Source organism: Euleptes europaea, chromosome 20 (assembly GCF_029931775.1).
Source record: "Euleptes europaea isolate rEulEur1 chromosome 20, rEulEur1.hap1, whole genome shotgun sequence".
Taxonomy (NCBI): Eukaryota; Metazoa; Chordata; class Lepidosauria; order Squamata; family Sphaerodactylidae; genus Euleptes; species Euleptes europaea.
Window position 1 is genome coordinate 9,156,930 of NC_079331.1, and position 16,144 is coordinate 9,173,073.

The 16,144-nt window shown below is 46.1% G+C and overlaps 1 protein-coding gene across 2 annotated transcripts in view; it reads right to left on the reverse strand.

Moving 5' to 3' along the window:
* DMXL2 (Dmx like 2) overlaps positions 1–16,144 on the reverse strand; it is a 73,517-nt gene that overhangs the window by 16,540 nt on the left and 40,833 nt on the right. For both annotated transcript variants that reach the window (XM_056865696.1, XM_056865695.1), the window contains exons 18-29: positions 14,026–15,702; positions 13,522–13,632; positions 12,848–13,017; positions 12,177–12,274; positions 11,861–12,026; positions 11,098–11,362; positions 9,318–10,366; positions 8,148–8,339; positions 6,557–6,633; positions 5,926–6,056; positions 4,691–4,939; positions 206–387 (exon numbers count right to left, since the gene is read on the reverse strand). In XM_056865696.1, coding sequence (XP_056721674.1) covers positions 206–387; positions 4,691–4,939; positions 5,926–6,056; positions 6,557–6,633; positions 8,148–8,339; positions 9,318–10,366; positions 11,098–11,362; positions 11,861–12,026; positions 12,177–12,274; positions 12,848–13,017; positions 13,522–13,632; positions 14,026–15,702 — 4,367 coding nt within the window. The remainder of the gene's footprint in view (positions 1–205; positions 388–4,690; positions 4,940–5,925; positions 6,057–6,556; positions 6,634–8,147; positions 8,340–9,317; positions 10,367–11,097; positions 11,363–11,860; positions 12,027–12,176; positions 12,275–12,847; positions 13,018–13,521; positions 13,633–14,025; positions 15,703–16,144) is intronic.

Genomic DNA, 16,144 nt, shown 5'->3' on the forward strand with positions numbered 1-16,144 from the left:
ACAACATCACATACCTCCTCTGGGTGCGATCCTGACAACAATCCCATAACCCAAAGCGGTATTATTGAGGATAAGAGAGCAGAAGGGGAGAGAGGACAGCTCTCGTAAGGCCCATCTAGGGAGTTCTTGCCAGTGGCATGATGGGAACTAGGCATTTTAAAATGAACCCCCCCCATTTATTTCTATGATACAGAAAACAACCTACCTTGGCAACAAAATAGTCTAGCATGCTGAGCTCCGGAGGGATGAATTTTTCTTTGTAGGAGGGTCTTTCCGCAGGCACAGGTGGGGGGACAACACTGTCTTTCACCGGTCTCCCGGGCACCAGCATCCTCATGTTGAACCTGCGGCGATGCTTATCCATTTCTTCGGAAGGTACTGGAGGAGCTGAACACAGAGCGGTTAGATAGCCCCAACGGTGGTTACCAACTGGTGCCTTAGTTGTTACTTAGAACGTTTTGTGCAAATTTCAATCAAAAGTGCACTAATAATCAAAAACTGAGCAGGAAAAAAATGCTAAGTTGTTTGTAGCTAAACCACAGCTAGACAAGAGGTGTCTGTAATCTTCAGATCGATCCTACAAGTCGAAAAGCTACTTCATATGTGACGAAAGTTAATCAGAGTAGCAACCACCAGAGTATCATATATCATCTCAAGTCTAAAACGAGTATCTCTTTAACAGCGTAAGCCTGTAAGAATGCTTACGTTGAAGATGTTACTAGAGCGCTGAAGTACTTTTTAAGTATTAATATGCAAAATTGGATTTTTCCATTCATGCCTGAAGATTACACTTACCTCATTCCAAACATGCTCAGATTTAGGAGTATAGACTCCTCTACCAACACACAAAGGGCTGGGTATTGAGTCAGCCAAAATATTTAACCAAATTGATTTTGTCTAATACCAGCCAAACATTGTCAAATATTGGTCAAGCATTTAAAAAATAAATAATAGAAGGGAACCCAGACATTTATTCCAATTTTTAAAAATGGTTATTGGGAAATAACAAAGATCCCCCCCCAATTGTAATGATGCATATTAGTAATGTCAGATTAGCGTGATTGTTAGAAGACTAAACAGTTTTCCTCTGTACTTGGCTTTTAGCCTGGAACTCCAGGGTTATCCCTGAACGGTTACAAAATATTTTTTAAAAAGCAAAAGTAAAATGAGCACACCAAGTACAGAAAACTATTCTCTAAATGCAGTTAAATAGATAGCAACACCATTGGTCCGATTCTAAAGTAATAACAAATGGAAATTGACCCGAGGGATCCTACTCCCTCCACAGGTTTCCTTCCCCAGTTCCTTTCCTGTGTGGCAACCTAATTTCCAAACTCCAGTTTTAGGGAAGACAGCAAGCACCGGGTCATCCCTGACCCACGGAGTGATGTCAAATCCTGAAGTTTACTAGGCAGACTATGTTTACGGGGTGGTTTGCCGTTGCCTTCCCCAGCCATCTGCACTTTACCCCCAGCAAGCTGGGTCCTCATTTTACCGACCTCGGAAGACTGGAAGGCTGAGTCAACCTTGAGCCGGCTACCTGAAACCGACTTCCGTTGGGATCGAACTCAGGTTGTGAGCAGAGCTTGGGCTGCAGTACTGCAGCTTACCACTCTGTGCCTTGGGGCTCCTTTATGTACTTAATCCTTTCTCTCTGAGATGAATTACAGAATTAGAAGGCAATGCAATAAAAACAGTGTAATACATAGTGCATCGTTCAGATATGACGGGGCTTGCCGTAAAAGCCTTTAAATTGCCATGCGCGAGAGGAGGGATGGAGGAACCACACGAATCTCGGGATTCTTCCCCCCACCCGTTTCATGTAGCAACAAACCATGTGCTACAGTTGTAGGGGCTCTAGCATTTTGTCCCTCTACAGAGCTTCAGAAAGCAAACCGGAAATCCTAAGCACTTGGGAACACGGTTGGGATCACATGTGCTCGCTGTCGTTGAACCCTGAATTCCTTGGAAACGCGGGCAGTTACAGTGGATGACCCACAGAGGAAACTGTACTATCATGCTGGACCTGAGGCCAACCTTGTCTTCATGCGATATTTGACAATATTTGGTTGTGGTGAAACAACGAGCCCTCATCCCTTGATCGATCAAACTGGTTGACCGCCCGTCTGTCAGAACAAGCCAGTTCCATCTACTCTGCACACCTTTACAGACCTTTGTTAACGTCTTTTGTTTCATCAGAAGCCGGATCGGCTACTAGATTGAAAGAAAGTTAGCTTCATCAGAAGGGAAGAGAAGGCACTTTGGAAATTAAGAATGAAGGTTGGCATTCTTTTCAATCATTTCTGGTAGTTGTTTTAAAAAGTTACAGCTGAAAATTTTCAAGAACAAACATTGACAGCCAACAGTGACTTATGCCTAAAATTCAAGTCAACACACACACACAATTTCATGTTTTATGCTTGTCATTTTGACGAATAATTTCAAATTTTTCAGTTAGCTCTTAGAAGAATTCTGGATGATTTAACTTACATCCCCACTAAACTGCTTTGACGTGGCACGGACAAAGTTTGTTTTTTACGGTGCACTTACGTACAGCTGACGTAATGAAACCAATCTAGACAGCTCATAATATGGAGCAAATCTAGACTGTCTGACACATTCATCGCACTTAGGGCCGTGCACCAAGACATATGCTACAGCAGTCATTTGTAACTGGGGCTGGCAAAGCTTAGTAAAGTTCTAGTGAAAAAGCTAACCCTGGTGAGCATATGCACAGATTTGGCACAGCACCGAGGTTAAGTTTAAGAAAGGAAAGGACAGCAGACAGAACACAACCCCGCCTAAGGGTTTTCCAGTGCTGAGTCTTCCCCAGGATTGTTTGATAATACAATCGTGATTATATTTACCTACACGTAAGTCAGATTCTGCAAGCATCACCCAAGATTCAGCATATCACAGCAAGGCTGCTTCCACATGGAACGCAGACAGATTCAAATTGGAGTGTCCACATTATCTAAGTGTCCACATTCTGTAAGCCGCCTTAAGGACGAAAAGTGGCTAATAAATGTTTTAAATAGATCCAACAAATAAATTATGCCATTTGGGCTTCCAAGGCCTACCCCTCGGATCAAAGCAGGTGAATGTAAAGATCAGCCACCCGTCCCTTTGAATAAAACCTCAGCAAGATCCAGGAGCTTGCAGGGAATAACAAAACCACCATCGATTCACCGCCTGGGTCAGGGATCCAAAAACGATAACCCGATGCCTGAATTTGAAGATGACAGCCGGCCAAATTTTAAGGCCCAGCTACAGAGAAAAAGCGACGCACTAAGTAAAGAAACGCAGCGAGCCGAAAACAATCTAGCGAAAGCCCCAGCAGAGTATTCAGTCCTGAACGACAGTTCGTAGGGAGAGGAAAGACACAGCAACCAATGCACAGAGCGGCTCACCGTCCTTCTGGCCTAGATGCTCTGGGCTGCCGCCAGCTGCCATTTCATTGCTATTTGACAAAGTTGTTTGTTGCGACAACTGCTGATGTTTTAAGGATGTTACATTTTCTGCGTTGACGGGTAAACTCTGGGGTTTATCTGAATTGAATCAATTAGAGGACCGATCACTTTATTGTCTAGGACGGCGAGGCATTCTTGCAACCTGACAGTACCGAAACCCGGGTCGCTTATACCGAGCACTAAATCAAACTCTGCATCGAGAAACAGAAGAATTCTAAGGTGGGTAAAAATTTCTAAGGTACGTAAGCCAGGGGTGTCGAACTCGATTGTCACGAGGGCCGGATATGACATAAATGTCACTCGGTCGGGCCAGGCCAGACCTCTCCAGCCCAGATCGAGAGTGTGGGGTGGTGGTGGTGCTGCCTCAGCTGGCTTGCAGACCGGATATGAACTCTCAAGGGGCCGGATCCGGCCCCCGGGCCTTATGTTTGACGCCCCTGACGTAAGCTACGTTATGCAGGCTACTACATAATGGTTCCTTAAAGCTTTCCATCTGTGCATCTGGAATATTGACAAGATACACACTGGCCAATTAATTAATGATCTACTAAGTAGTTTTAAATATCATGTTATGCATAGTACTCCATAAGGGAATGGCAATATATTATAGGCCACTATTAAGACACAGTTTTAAGAACATAAGAACATAAGAAAAGCCCTGTGGGATCAGACCAAGGCCCATCAAGTCCAGCAGTCTGTTCACACAGTGGCCAACCAGGTGCCTCTAGGAAGCCCACAAACAAGACGACTGCAGCAGCATTATCCTGCCTGTGTCCCACAGCACCTCATATAATAGGCATGCTCCTCTGATCCTGGAGAGAATTCCTGGAGAGAATAGGCATGCATCCTGACTAGTAGCCATTTTAACTAGTAGCCATGAATACCCCTTTCCTCCATGAACATGTCCACTCCCCTCTTAAAGCCTTCCAAGTTGGCAGCCATCACCACATTTTGGGGCAGGGAGTTCCACAATTTAAATAAATTTAACACAATTTAACTAAAATTTTAGAATTTTAAGGAAGAGATTGAAGCTGATGTACGAACGGATTACTTTGTTAATGCTTGGACATGGACATGTGTTTGTCTTTTTCCTTTTTAACCCTTTTTTGTTTCTGTATCCCATTAGATAAAATAAAATAAAAATAATAATAAAAAAGATACACACTGGCCATTTGCAATACCGTTCCTCTATAGATACAGGCTGTTCGGATATATAGTACCTGGAATATTTTCAGACTGCCTTCTTGGCTTTATGACTAGCTTTGCCCCTCCTCCAAAGATGGCTGCCCACATGCGACTGTTCAGGGGATGGGCCCCCAGCCGAAACAATTCATTGCACGAGTTGGTCGCCAGAGCGTGGACCAGCAGACTCAAGTAGACAGCCACGACAGCTTCACACAGTAAGACGTTTAGCTTGGGTTGGTCCTCAGCCTGGGCTGTGTTTAGGAGACTGATAAGGGAAGTCACACCTGCAGAAACAGAGGATGAGGAAGGGAAAGCGCAATTCGCAAAGAAACCTTGGGACGCCTGGAATACACAAGGCTGCCATTGGTTCATCAAGGTCAATGTTGTCTATTCTGACTGGCAGCCGCTCTCCAGGGTCTCAGACGAATGTCTTTCATGCTACCTGCTACCTGATCCTTTTAACTGGAGAAGTCAGGGACTGCACCTAGGACCTTCTACATCCCAAGTAATAAGAAAAGCCCTGCTGGATCACACCGAGGCCCATCAAGTCCAGCAGTCTGTTCACACTGTGGCCAACCAGGTGCCTCTAGGAAGCCCACAAACAAGACGGCTGCAGCAGCACCGTCCTGCCTGTGTTTCACAGCACCTAGTATAATAGGCCTGCTCCTCTGATCCTGGAAAGAATAGGTATGCATCATGACCAGTATCCATTTTTACTAGTAGCCATGAATACTCTTCTCTTCCATGAACATGTCCACTCCCCTCTTCAAGCCTCCCAAGTTGGCAGCCATCACCACATCCTGGGGCAGGGAGTTCCACCATTTAACTATGCGTTGTGTAAAGAAATACTTCCTTTTATCAGAGTCGAATCTCTCCCCCTCCAGCTTCAGCAGATGACCCCGCGTTCTAGAATTACGAGAGAGGGAGAAAAGCTTCTCCCTGTCCACTCTCTCCAAACCATGCATCATTTTATAGACCTCTGTCATGTCTCCCCTTAACCACCTTCTTTCCAGGCTGAACGGCCCTAAGCGTTTTAATCATGTCTGAATGACTATATGCCCACAAATGAGTACATGAATGATAGAACACACCAGTGTGGCAACAACCAGCATCCTCTTAAGTTAGCAAGCTATTTGATAACTGGACATGGGAATCTTATTGCACGCTCTCCTCCAGGGAAAACAGCAGTGCATAACCAAGGATCTTGGAAAATAAAGCATGGGATATTGTTAAAGCACGGGATATTATTAGCAAACGTGGCTTTTCTTACCAGGCCACTGAGCAGGTAATGAATTTGGCGTCGCGTGCTCTTCGATGCTTTCTGTCCTCAGTCTGCGACGGTCACTTAATAACAGCCCTTGATAAACCATTCCTGTAAACTGATTTGTCTCCGTTTGACTGCTGAAAAGAGAGAGACGCCGTTTTAATTTTTTCTTAATGTCAGACGATATCATTTTACGTCAAAAGAAACTATGGCCAGTTATTTAGAAACCAAGATTTCAGGTTATCGGTAAAGATCCCAGGTTCCTGTTGTTAGTTAAGAACGCGGTTTTCGAATCCAGGTCCCTGGGCAAGGAACAAACTCTAATTTGTTAAAGTGCCCAGATTCTGACACGGTCACAAACCGGAGTTGAATCAAAGACTTCCTTAAACCAATGTTTGTCTCAGCGCACTGTGAGAAGGGGAGGGCGGGCGATTGTGTGAGCTGCAGGGTTGCAGGGCTGTTCACACACACAATCAAACTGTGGTTGGTTTGTGACCGTACGAACGCAGCCGAGTGCAAATCTCTCCCACCGAAGTCAACATGATATACAATCGGTGGAAGTCAGGTCATGCACGGAACCGTCAAGAACAAAACACATCTGAAATGCAAATGCCGGAAAGAGCAGTATGGGCCTTACCTATAGCTGTGGCTATCGCACAGTGCTTGGTAAATAGACGCAGAAAGGGAAGCCGCTAACGAATAAAGAGTATGCACCTAAAGGGGAAAAAATAATAATTTTCTATTTTAAGCCACTGCAAGTATAAACCCAAGCAGTCAGACAGAAATCCTCAGCTGGGAGATGGAAGTCGCTGAATAACAAAGGCTCTGCCTTCCCTTCTCTTTGTCTGCTCTGCTGCAGTTTGAGATGAGAAGATCCTCTAAGGTAGCATGCTTAGCAACTGCTTGGAAGAATTCAGGGCATTTACAGCCACCGGAAACCGCTGCAATGCAACCCGCAATATCTGAACACAGCTTCACTTCTGGCCAATATCCTCATATTCTCTACTATCACCTGCTCCCTCTTTGCCTTGAGCAGATAACAGTGCAAGGGTGTGGCTCCTAGGGGGCACACAAAGCTGCCTTATACTGAACCAGACCCTTGGTCCATCAAAGTCAGTATTGTCTAAGATAGGCAGGGGCTCTCCAGGGTCTCAGGCAGGGGTCTTTCCCATCACCTCCTTGCCCAGTCCCTTTAACTGGAGATGCCGGGGATTGAACCTGGCACCTTGTGCATGCCAAGCAGATGCTCTACCACCGAGCCACGGCCCCGTCCCCCTCCTCTGCCACACTGCAGAGAAACGGTATGGCTCCATTTGACATCGACACAGTTGACACCGCTTTCCATTAGAGGCTTATGTGTAGATTGTCTAATGTCGTCATGACTGGTGCCTCTCAGCTCTATGGCTTGGAGTTTAACTGTGCAAACCAGACCGGTGCTTTTGGTCCAAAGCTAGGGTTGCCAGCCCTTGGTTGGGAAATACCTGGAGATTTTGGGGGTGGAGACTGAAGAGGGAGGGATTGGGAGAGAGGAGGGACTTCAATGGGGTATAATGCCATTTCCAAAGTCCACTTTCCAAAGCAGCTATTTTCTCCAGGCGAACCAATCTCTGTTGCCTGTTGTAATGGCGGGAGATCTTCAGCTACCATTTCTCTCATTTCTCTCATAATTTCTCCCATTCTGACATGTGAGCCGGCCACTGAGCAGTCCATGTCCTGGTCTGAGGAAGATTAACCATCGAAACAGGAAGATTACCGGATCCCTGTTTGCCTATTCTCTTGATAGAGGTCAAGGGAACCCAAAAACAGCACTATATGTCCAAGAACGCATGCTACATAGCAAGCTGGTGGATTGCCCTGGAGGCACCCTTACAAGATTCATGTTATGACCAAAAAGGACTATTTATCTTGGACACCTTTGTATTTTGCATATAAGCTGTATATTGTTATATATTCCTGCACTTAAGTTGATACACTTTTTGATATTTTGATAACAACGTCCACTTTTTGCATACTATTTGTGGTTCTGCCTTTCTGTTGTTTATTGTTCACCACCTGGAGGCTGGCAACCCTATCCAAAGCATCAAGGAAGCCCAAGGTGGACGGGACCCTGGCCCATCCACAAGAAGATCATATTCAGCTAGAACCTTGTCTACCCACAGTTCATTCCATGCTTAATCGAGTCAAATCCCAATCGAGTTTTAGGAGAGAGACCCTTGCCCTTGTCTTACCTTGACATCTTCAACGTTGGGATGCGGAGGGGCTTTCATCTGCACGATCGTGTGAAGGATGTCATGGATGTGGTTGTTTAAGTACAGCACCGGGTTGGCTATGACTGTTTTTGTAGACGCGATGCTTGCGGAGAGCAACGGCAGGGTTGTAGGTAATGGAAGAGGGGACTGAAGCTGCTTGACGGTTGTTTCCTGATGAAATAAAACAAAACGTGTCCCTTCTCTGTTGTGGTCTCCACCTTGTGGAAAGGCCTGTCTGAGGAGGTCATGAAGGCTCCCATTCTCCCGGCTTTCTACAAACTATGCAAAACTGAATTCTTTTTTTTTAAAATTGATTTATTAAACAAAAATTAGAAGCAATATGCAACAAAACATACATGACACAAACAGAATATATAAAATATAATAGAAACTAAATTGAAAAATCCACCCCCAAAAAATATCTGGCCCCAAACTACAAATCTAAACAACACAATCATCAATGCCAGTGCAGCTGACACCCCAGTTCAACTCCTCAAAACCAGTGTGCAGACTCTGGAAGAATATTGATCCCTAGACTAAACTTGCATTCCCAAGGCCCCACCCACACTATAACTTGGACACATTGTCCCAATCTGTAATTAATGCAGGACAATAAAAAATTATATCTCTTACCCACAGCATGTGCATTGCTTTTGGCTACATGGGATTCCCTGGTCTTTTTAGGATTTTGAACACTGCATGGCGAACATAAGCCTTTTAATGCAGGTATCTATTAAGCACATTACTAATTGTCCCATTAACCTAGCCATTGAGGCAAACTGAGCAGCTGCCTAGAGTACTACAATTTGAAGCAAAACGGAATTCTTCAAGGGGGCTTTTCTATGCAGGCAACAGAATTGTACTGTACTAAATGTGGTAGCAGCTGCTACTGAAACTATGTTATTTTAATCTGCCCAGCCAATCAGATCTCTAGTGGTCAGTCAGAAGCCCAGCTGGGCAGCAGCCCCACCTGACTCCGCCCACTGTCTAAAAACACTTGGAGGGTGCCAGAAGAGGAGTCGACAGCTGCCACGGACCCCTGAACGAAGTTGTTAACTCAGCTTGTATCATTCAAGTGAAGCCAAGTGAAATTGCTACCAAAGCTGCTACCAAAAAAAAAGAAAGCCTCAATAAAAAGGATGGCCTTACTTGTTGTGATTCTTGCAACAAAAACTTCAGCTCCATCCTCACGGACGCGAGGCCACCCCCCTGCGCTCCATGGAGGCTGCAGTAGCTCAGAAAGACTCTCAGGAGCGCCTGGTTCCTCTGCAGCCACCACTTCCGCCGTTCGGCATGCTCGCGCTTCGCCTGCAGCCTCCGCCTTTCAATCTGGTGCCGCTCGTACGGGCCGATCTCCGGCTTATCCGCCGCTTCTTCGCGCTCGAGCAAGTCCCCGTTGATCTGGGCGTCTGTATAGTCTTTGCCCCGTGCTCCATGGTTGGAGATTTCGTGGAGCGCCGCGATCTCTTTTTCCAGCCAGTTGTAAAGCTGGAAACGGAGCTTCCCGCCGTCGACTTCGTAACCGGTGGCCAACGTTCTTAGTTCGGTCATGAGGATTTTCAGACACGCTCGGAACTTGAGCTGCTCGGCAATCACGTCGACTTCCGTCTCCACCGCGTCCGCATCTTGGCTTTGATCAGCATCCGGGCTTTTCTCATCGCGCTTTTGACTTTCGGCTTCCAGTTTTGAATCCTTCATTAGCAAACCTTCCCTCTCCTCATCTTCCTGGGAACCACTTCTGTCTTCGTCCCAATCAAGTTTCAAGGGTTCATCCTCAAACGTTACCGCTGGCTGACTCCAGTCGATAAGGGACGCAGACTCAGCCGATTGCTGCGACCAGTCTGCGGTGCTCCCTTCCTTCAATCCCTTTGGCTCCAATTTCACACCATTCTGCACAAGACTCGGGCTGGCTACCTCTTCCTTGGCAGAAAGCATGGATCTGTGGCTTATTTGGGGAAGTTTGGAAAGGACTTCAAGAGCTAAGACGGGACACCCCACTTTAAAATGAGCATTCGCGGTGGTGAAAAAGAGCTTCCTTTCAATGAGATTAATTTTATCCACAAAGCTTTTCTCTGTTTGTAAACCTACAATGGCCAAAGTCCCCTCAGGGGAGCAAAAATTTCGGCGGATGAGCAAGGGGTGGGTACGAAGGTAGTTGTAGAAACTGAACACCACTGGATTGCATGATTTGATGATGACTAGAAAAATTAGAGAGACATCAAAATGCAGTTAAGGAATGAATGCTTTGCAAAACTGAAGACATGAATGGGACATTGGGGGAGGGATGGGAGGAGGGCTTATGAAACTGTCTAACAGACCCCATCTCAACCGGGTTCAACAATAATTTTCTAGATCACTATTCATAAAGCCACTGGGAATACCACCTATTTCCAAATGTGGATCATACTGCTGCTTGAGAAATACCCACCATACTAAAACTCCTTTTGATTAAAGATACCCACATGTACTTCCATGCAAGGAGGGAAAAAAATATCCAGAACTGCAATTATTCAGGTGAAGAAATTCTGCATGCAATTGGTAACACACAGAGAGTAATTCACACACACTAAAAGTCACTAAAATATGGTGTTGGAGGAGAGTATTACGGATACCGTGGACTGCCGAAAAAACAAATCAGTAGGTTATAAATCAAATCAAGCCTGAACTGACCCTAGAAGCTAAAATGACTAAACTGAGGCTATCATACTTTATGCGAAGACAAGAGTCACTGGAAAAGACAATCACGCTAGGAAAAGAGGAAGACCCAACAAGAGATGGATTGACTCTATAAAGGAAGCCACGGTCCTCAATTTGCAAGATCTGAGCAAGGCTGTTAAAGACAGGACGTTTCGGAGGACACTGATTCATAGGGTTGCCATGAGTCGGAAGCGACTTGACAGCACTTAATGCATGCACGGTGTTTCTTTACCTGGATTTTCATCATCTTCCTTTGGTGTCTGTTCTAGTAAAGTGTCAAGTGCTCGGGTGTACTCTTTCATGACCCAGTAAGCAAGGCTTCTCAGGAAAGGATCAGGGTGCAGCTTCACACACCTGAATCCAGTCCCATCTTTCTCACAGCCCAAAATCTTCTCGTAAAGGATGGCTGTGTAGGTGGAGGAGATCTCAAATTCAGACTCGTACAAACGAGCAATAACCATAGCCAACTGGATGTCTTCCATTTTCTCAAGACACACCTACAAGACGAAGTATGACATGTTGCAGCGATACAAGTTCTAGCACTCATACTGGGAAATACAGATTAAAATATGTAGGGTTCGTTGACATCTGGGATCTCTTTTGACAGCCAAGCTAGTAAGTAACAAACAAAACAGATTCACACCACCTCTGGACGTTCGCTAGCTTTCAGCTGTTATCGTATGGTAAACTATGCCCACAGAATTACCACCAGATGACGACCAACGTATTAGACGAAACCCGCACAAACGTATCCCCATTGCGTTGACTCCTTTTGCATTACACAGAACAGAAAATAAAGATTTGTGTCATATCTGAAGAATTACCATGGCATCTAATAGAACAAAGAAATGACTCCCAAATGGACCACCCAACAGTCAGAATGTGGGCTAACGGGAACCTCTGGTATCCCCACTACTTTTCTTTCCCTTTCGTTGCGTGAAAGTAGTAATAATAATTACATTGGGCAAGTCTGCTAATGCTGTTTAGTTAAATACCTCTATCGCATCCTTTAAAGACCCTGCTAATAAGAAAAAGGCGGCCGACTGTTCAAAGCGCTGTTTCCCCAGCAAGGCAAAAGCATTTTTCAACGCCGCTTTGCGCCACCGATCTTCACTGAAGTTATGGCTGAAAAACTCCGTCATCTTCTTATCGCGTTGAGACCTGTTTGTAAACAAAAAAAAAGGAACAGATACGTCGCTACGTGAAATAGGACGTTGGATCCAGGAAGGTAACAGGAATTGCTATCACTTCCGCAAGCTTTTTTCTTCGGTTCTAGCTGTTTCGAAGTCCGAGGCAAAGGAAGGAACGTACCGAAACAGGCCCCAGACCACGGCCTTTTTCTTCATCGCAAGGTAAAAGAGGGCAGCGTCTAATGCTTCGTTGTTCCTCTGGAAGGCTGCTTTTGCAACCTATAACATTCAAAGAAAGGAAACAAAAACTCCACATCAGCAAACTGACCGGAAGACACTACCCCCCCACCCCAGAAAAGCAGAGTGGACGTGTGAGATTTGGGATTTTATAACCTTAGACAAATCGTCACAGCAAATCAGGACTCCACAAGGACGCAAGAAAACTGATCACCGGACAGAGCAGGAGCCCCCAACCTTTTTGAGCCTGTGGGCACCACTGTAATGCTGACACACGGCGGTGTGGGCAGCCACAAGACGGCCGCCACAAAATGGCTTTGACAAGAAGTGGAGCCAGTCATACGCGGGCTGCCGCAGGTCACCCTCAGCCACACAATGAAGATCCCTGTGTTGCATTGGCAACATTTTAAAAAATCTGCACAGCCTATCAAATGTCCAATGGCCAGTCAGAAGCCTTGCTGTACCTGGCCCCACTCACCCCTTAACATCAATCAGAGGGCACCACAAATGGGGACCCCTGATCTAAGGCGTTTTGGGTCCCCATTGGGGAGAAAGGTGAGATATAAACGAAGTAAACCATTTCCCATGAAGGCAGGCAAAGTCGGGCCCAATTACCTTTTCCATGCACCTTCGAAGCGTGTTGATATTTCTGACCCACCAGCCTATGCCCATGGCTCTAAGCTCGGACCACTGTGGGTCTCCTCGTTGGATGGCAGGAATCATGTTGATCAACTCTTCCTCGGCCTCCGAATGAAAGGCCCAGGCAAAGTGGCAAGTGGAAACACCTGCGCAATGACACAGAACATCCCCCCCACATTGGCATAAAATGAAAAAAAACCCAGTGACATTTCATAAGAGAAATAACACTGGGGTGGGAAGAAGCTAACTGTTTGCGTGGGCCAGGCAGTTTGTTCAGCCCTCCAATCCGAACTTGTGCCTGGGGTGACAGGGGGAACGTAGAGGGTGGAAATGATTATGGGAGCATCATGGGGCCAGCCGAAGTAAAAGCAGAGGAGCTCTCCAGACACAATGAGCAACTATCTTCCTTAATGTACTCCTGCTAACCTTCATTACCAACTCTGTCCATGTAACATAAGACTATGCAATCACACTCCACAGGTCTATGCAACTGCAGCACTGTCCGTTGCACTACCAGATCCCCACAGGTAGCTTATAGTGAGCAGACGACTTATTTCCTCTAGACCTACCTGAAATTATTTCCATTATTGCCTCCCCCCGACCCCCTACAAGACTACCGAGCAATGCTTAAAAATGAAATGATGCATTACCTTGATGGAGTAGCTGAACACGGTACAGAGGTGGGAGTGATGTCAGAAGACACGTATGTAAACGCATCGCTAACAAATACCGCAAGCCACACTCGTCTAGCGTGTCTCTCCCTGTAAAACAAACATTTTTGTTGCATGTGCCTTCAAAAATATACAGATCAGCTGGTGCAGGTGTGCAGAAAGACACACGTTCGGAACTATCAGGATGCATCGTTTTGACTGGTCTTAATAAAAATTATTATATGCTTTTCTAGTTAGATTTTTTTCTTTGGAACAACTTGGCTTCTCTGAAACTCTGCCTGAGAAAAACCTTGGTTGCCGCAAAGAAAATCTTACGGCAGAAGTCAACTGCCCAGATGAAAATCTCAGATTATTAAAAGAACACTGAATAGGAAGGGATAATCCTCCAAGCTTGCATTTGCACATAATTACTTCACGTTCAATTCTGCTTTCGTTTGTTCTAACAAATGGAGTATTAACCAGAAATTAGGCCAACCCATTTACCTGAGTAATGCTTCTCCCTGTTCTCATCAAGTTCAGTGCTTGTTGTGGCCACGGTGTCTGCCAATGCGACCAAGAACATCTGTTCCAGTCGGGTGAGTCCTGGCAAACTCGAGTGCATTAGATGGCTTGAAAGGACACTGGCATGTTCTCGGCCAAAGCAAGTCGGCCCATACTGAGACAGGTTAATTACTTTGGATCTGTTCTCTCTCCTTTCTGGCTCAAAGTCAACGAAGTCATCAGTCGTGACTTGCTGAACCTGGAAAAGGTCCGAGTACTGGTCCCCGGTTTTCCTTTTCTTGTGATCTTCCGAGACTTGCGGCCCTTTGGTGACTTCCTCGGTTTTGTACGTGGAATCCTGGTCCGCTGAAAGAAGTGCGTATAAGGGCAGTGGAGGAATAGAATCTATCTCTGTGTAGTCCCGAGTGCCGTCTTTTCCCGTAGTGATGGCATCTTTTGCAGTGCTGCCGCTTACACTAATGGTACGGGAAAGATGCCGTTTGGAGACACCTTCTCCTGCCTCTGGATCTTTAACAATTGCAACTTCCCCTGCGATACATTTCACTAAATGCGAAAGAATGGCTTTTGCTCGGCGAACCTTGCCCAGATCCATCAGTTCTAACAGTTGGGTGGGGTGATACTGGGGGAGTGTAGGAGAAAGGACGTGAGCAGCTTCAAAAAGGCCGCCGTCTTGAATCACAGTGGGGGTACCAAAGACATCATCCATAATTCCAGCCCCGTCGATTATACTGGCCTTTTTGGCGAGCAGACTTGTTTTCAACGGATCCGGCATGGGTGACTCTTCGGCTGAAAAGGCATTGTTTCCCCCGTCTCCTGATTTCGTGGCATGTTTCCACTGTGCATATACATGCATTTCACAGTCCATCCCCACTACCAATATTCCGTCCCGTACCCAAGATAGAGAGACAGGCAAGGAAGGGGTACCATCCACTGAGGAGACGAGGTCAATTGATCTCAGAAGCACCCATTTGGACTTGATACCTTGTTTTATGCTACCACCTAGTGGTAAAGTAATGACAGCCACGCCATCCTTGCTGCTGGTTTGCTCTGTCACGATTCCCGAAAGGCGCCCGTACATGAAAATGTTGGCGCCCATGCCGACCGTAAGGATGTGCGAGCCATCTTCCTTTGAAACCCAGTCCAGGTGGACCAGATGCTTGATGTTCGGCATGAGGTACCTGTCCTTGTTCAAAAACACATCCGATTTACTGTACACAAATAAATTACTGTCCACGCTAACTCTCGAGTCAAGGACGCTCCCCACTTTCACCAGATCATCCAGATGAATTGTCTGCTCCAACACCCACTCGGACCCTCCGGTCGACTCGCATTCAAATATACAAACGTGCATAGAAAACTCTTTGGAAAGAAACCCGTTATGCTGAATGGGTTGCTTGTAGGCCACGGCCAAGCGCCCCGTGTAGGAACAGCTGACCGCAACCGGCCTTCCCACAATAGACACGGTGCTGCTGTCTTCTTCTCTTTCGTCATTCATTAATGGCCACTTCTTCCAGTGATAGGTCTCTTTCGTTCCGTTTTTGCTTCTTGCCTCTGTCTCTATGGAACACCTCCAGAATCGCACTTTATTATCAGAACAGGAAGTCACCAGCAAATAAGGGGCAAGACAGACGGGGTAGATGGACGAAGAGCTCAGGTGTCCTACATTTAATCAAACAGTTCAGTATTAGTGACGGGGAAGAAGTGCATTGAAACAAATGCAGCCCTGAAAGGAAGGAGGAGAACCTTTCTATAAAAGTAATGGTGGTGGTGGTGGTAATGGTGGCGACCCGTAGGGTTTTCAAGGCAGGAGACGTTCCGAGGTGGTTTGCCATTGCCTGCCTCTGCTCAGCGACCCTGGAATTCCTTGGGGGTCTCCCATCCACGTACTAGCCAGGATCAACTCTGCTTTGTTTCTGAGATCTGACAAGACTGAGAATCGTGTCAGATCTACTATCAACAGGGTTAGTGTGGTCCCCGACCTTTTTGAGCCTGTGGGCACAAATTCTGACGCGGCATGGTGGGCGCAGCTACAAAATGGCGGAGCCAGCCACAAAATGATTGCCGCCGCTTTACTTGGGTAACACAGTGCAGAATCATGTTC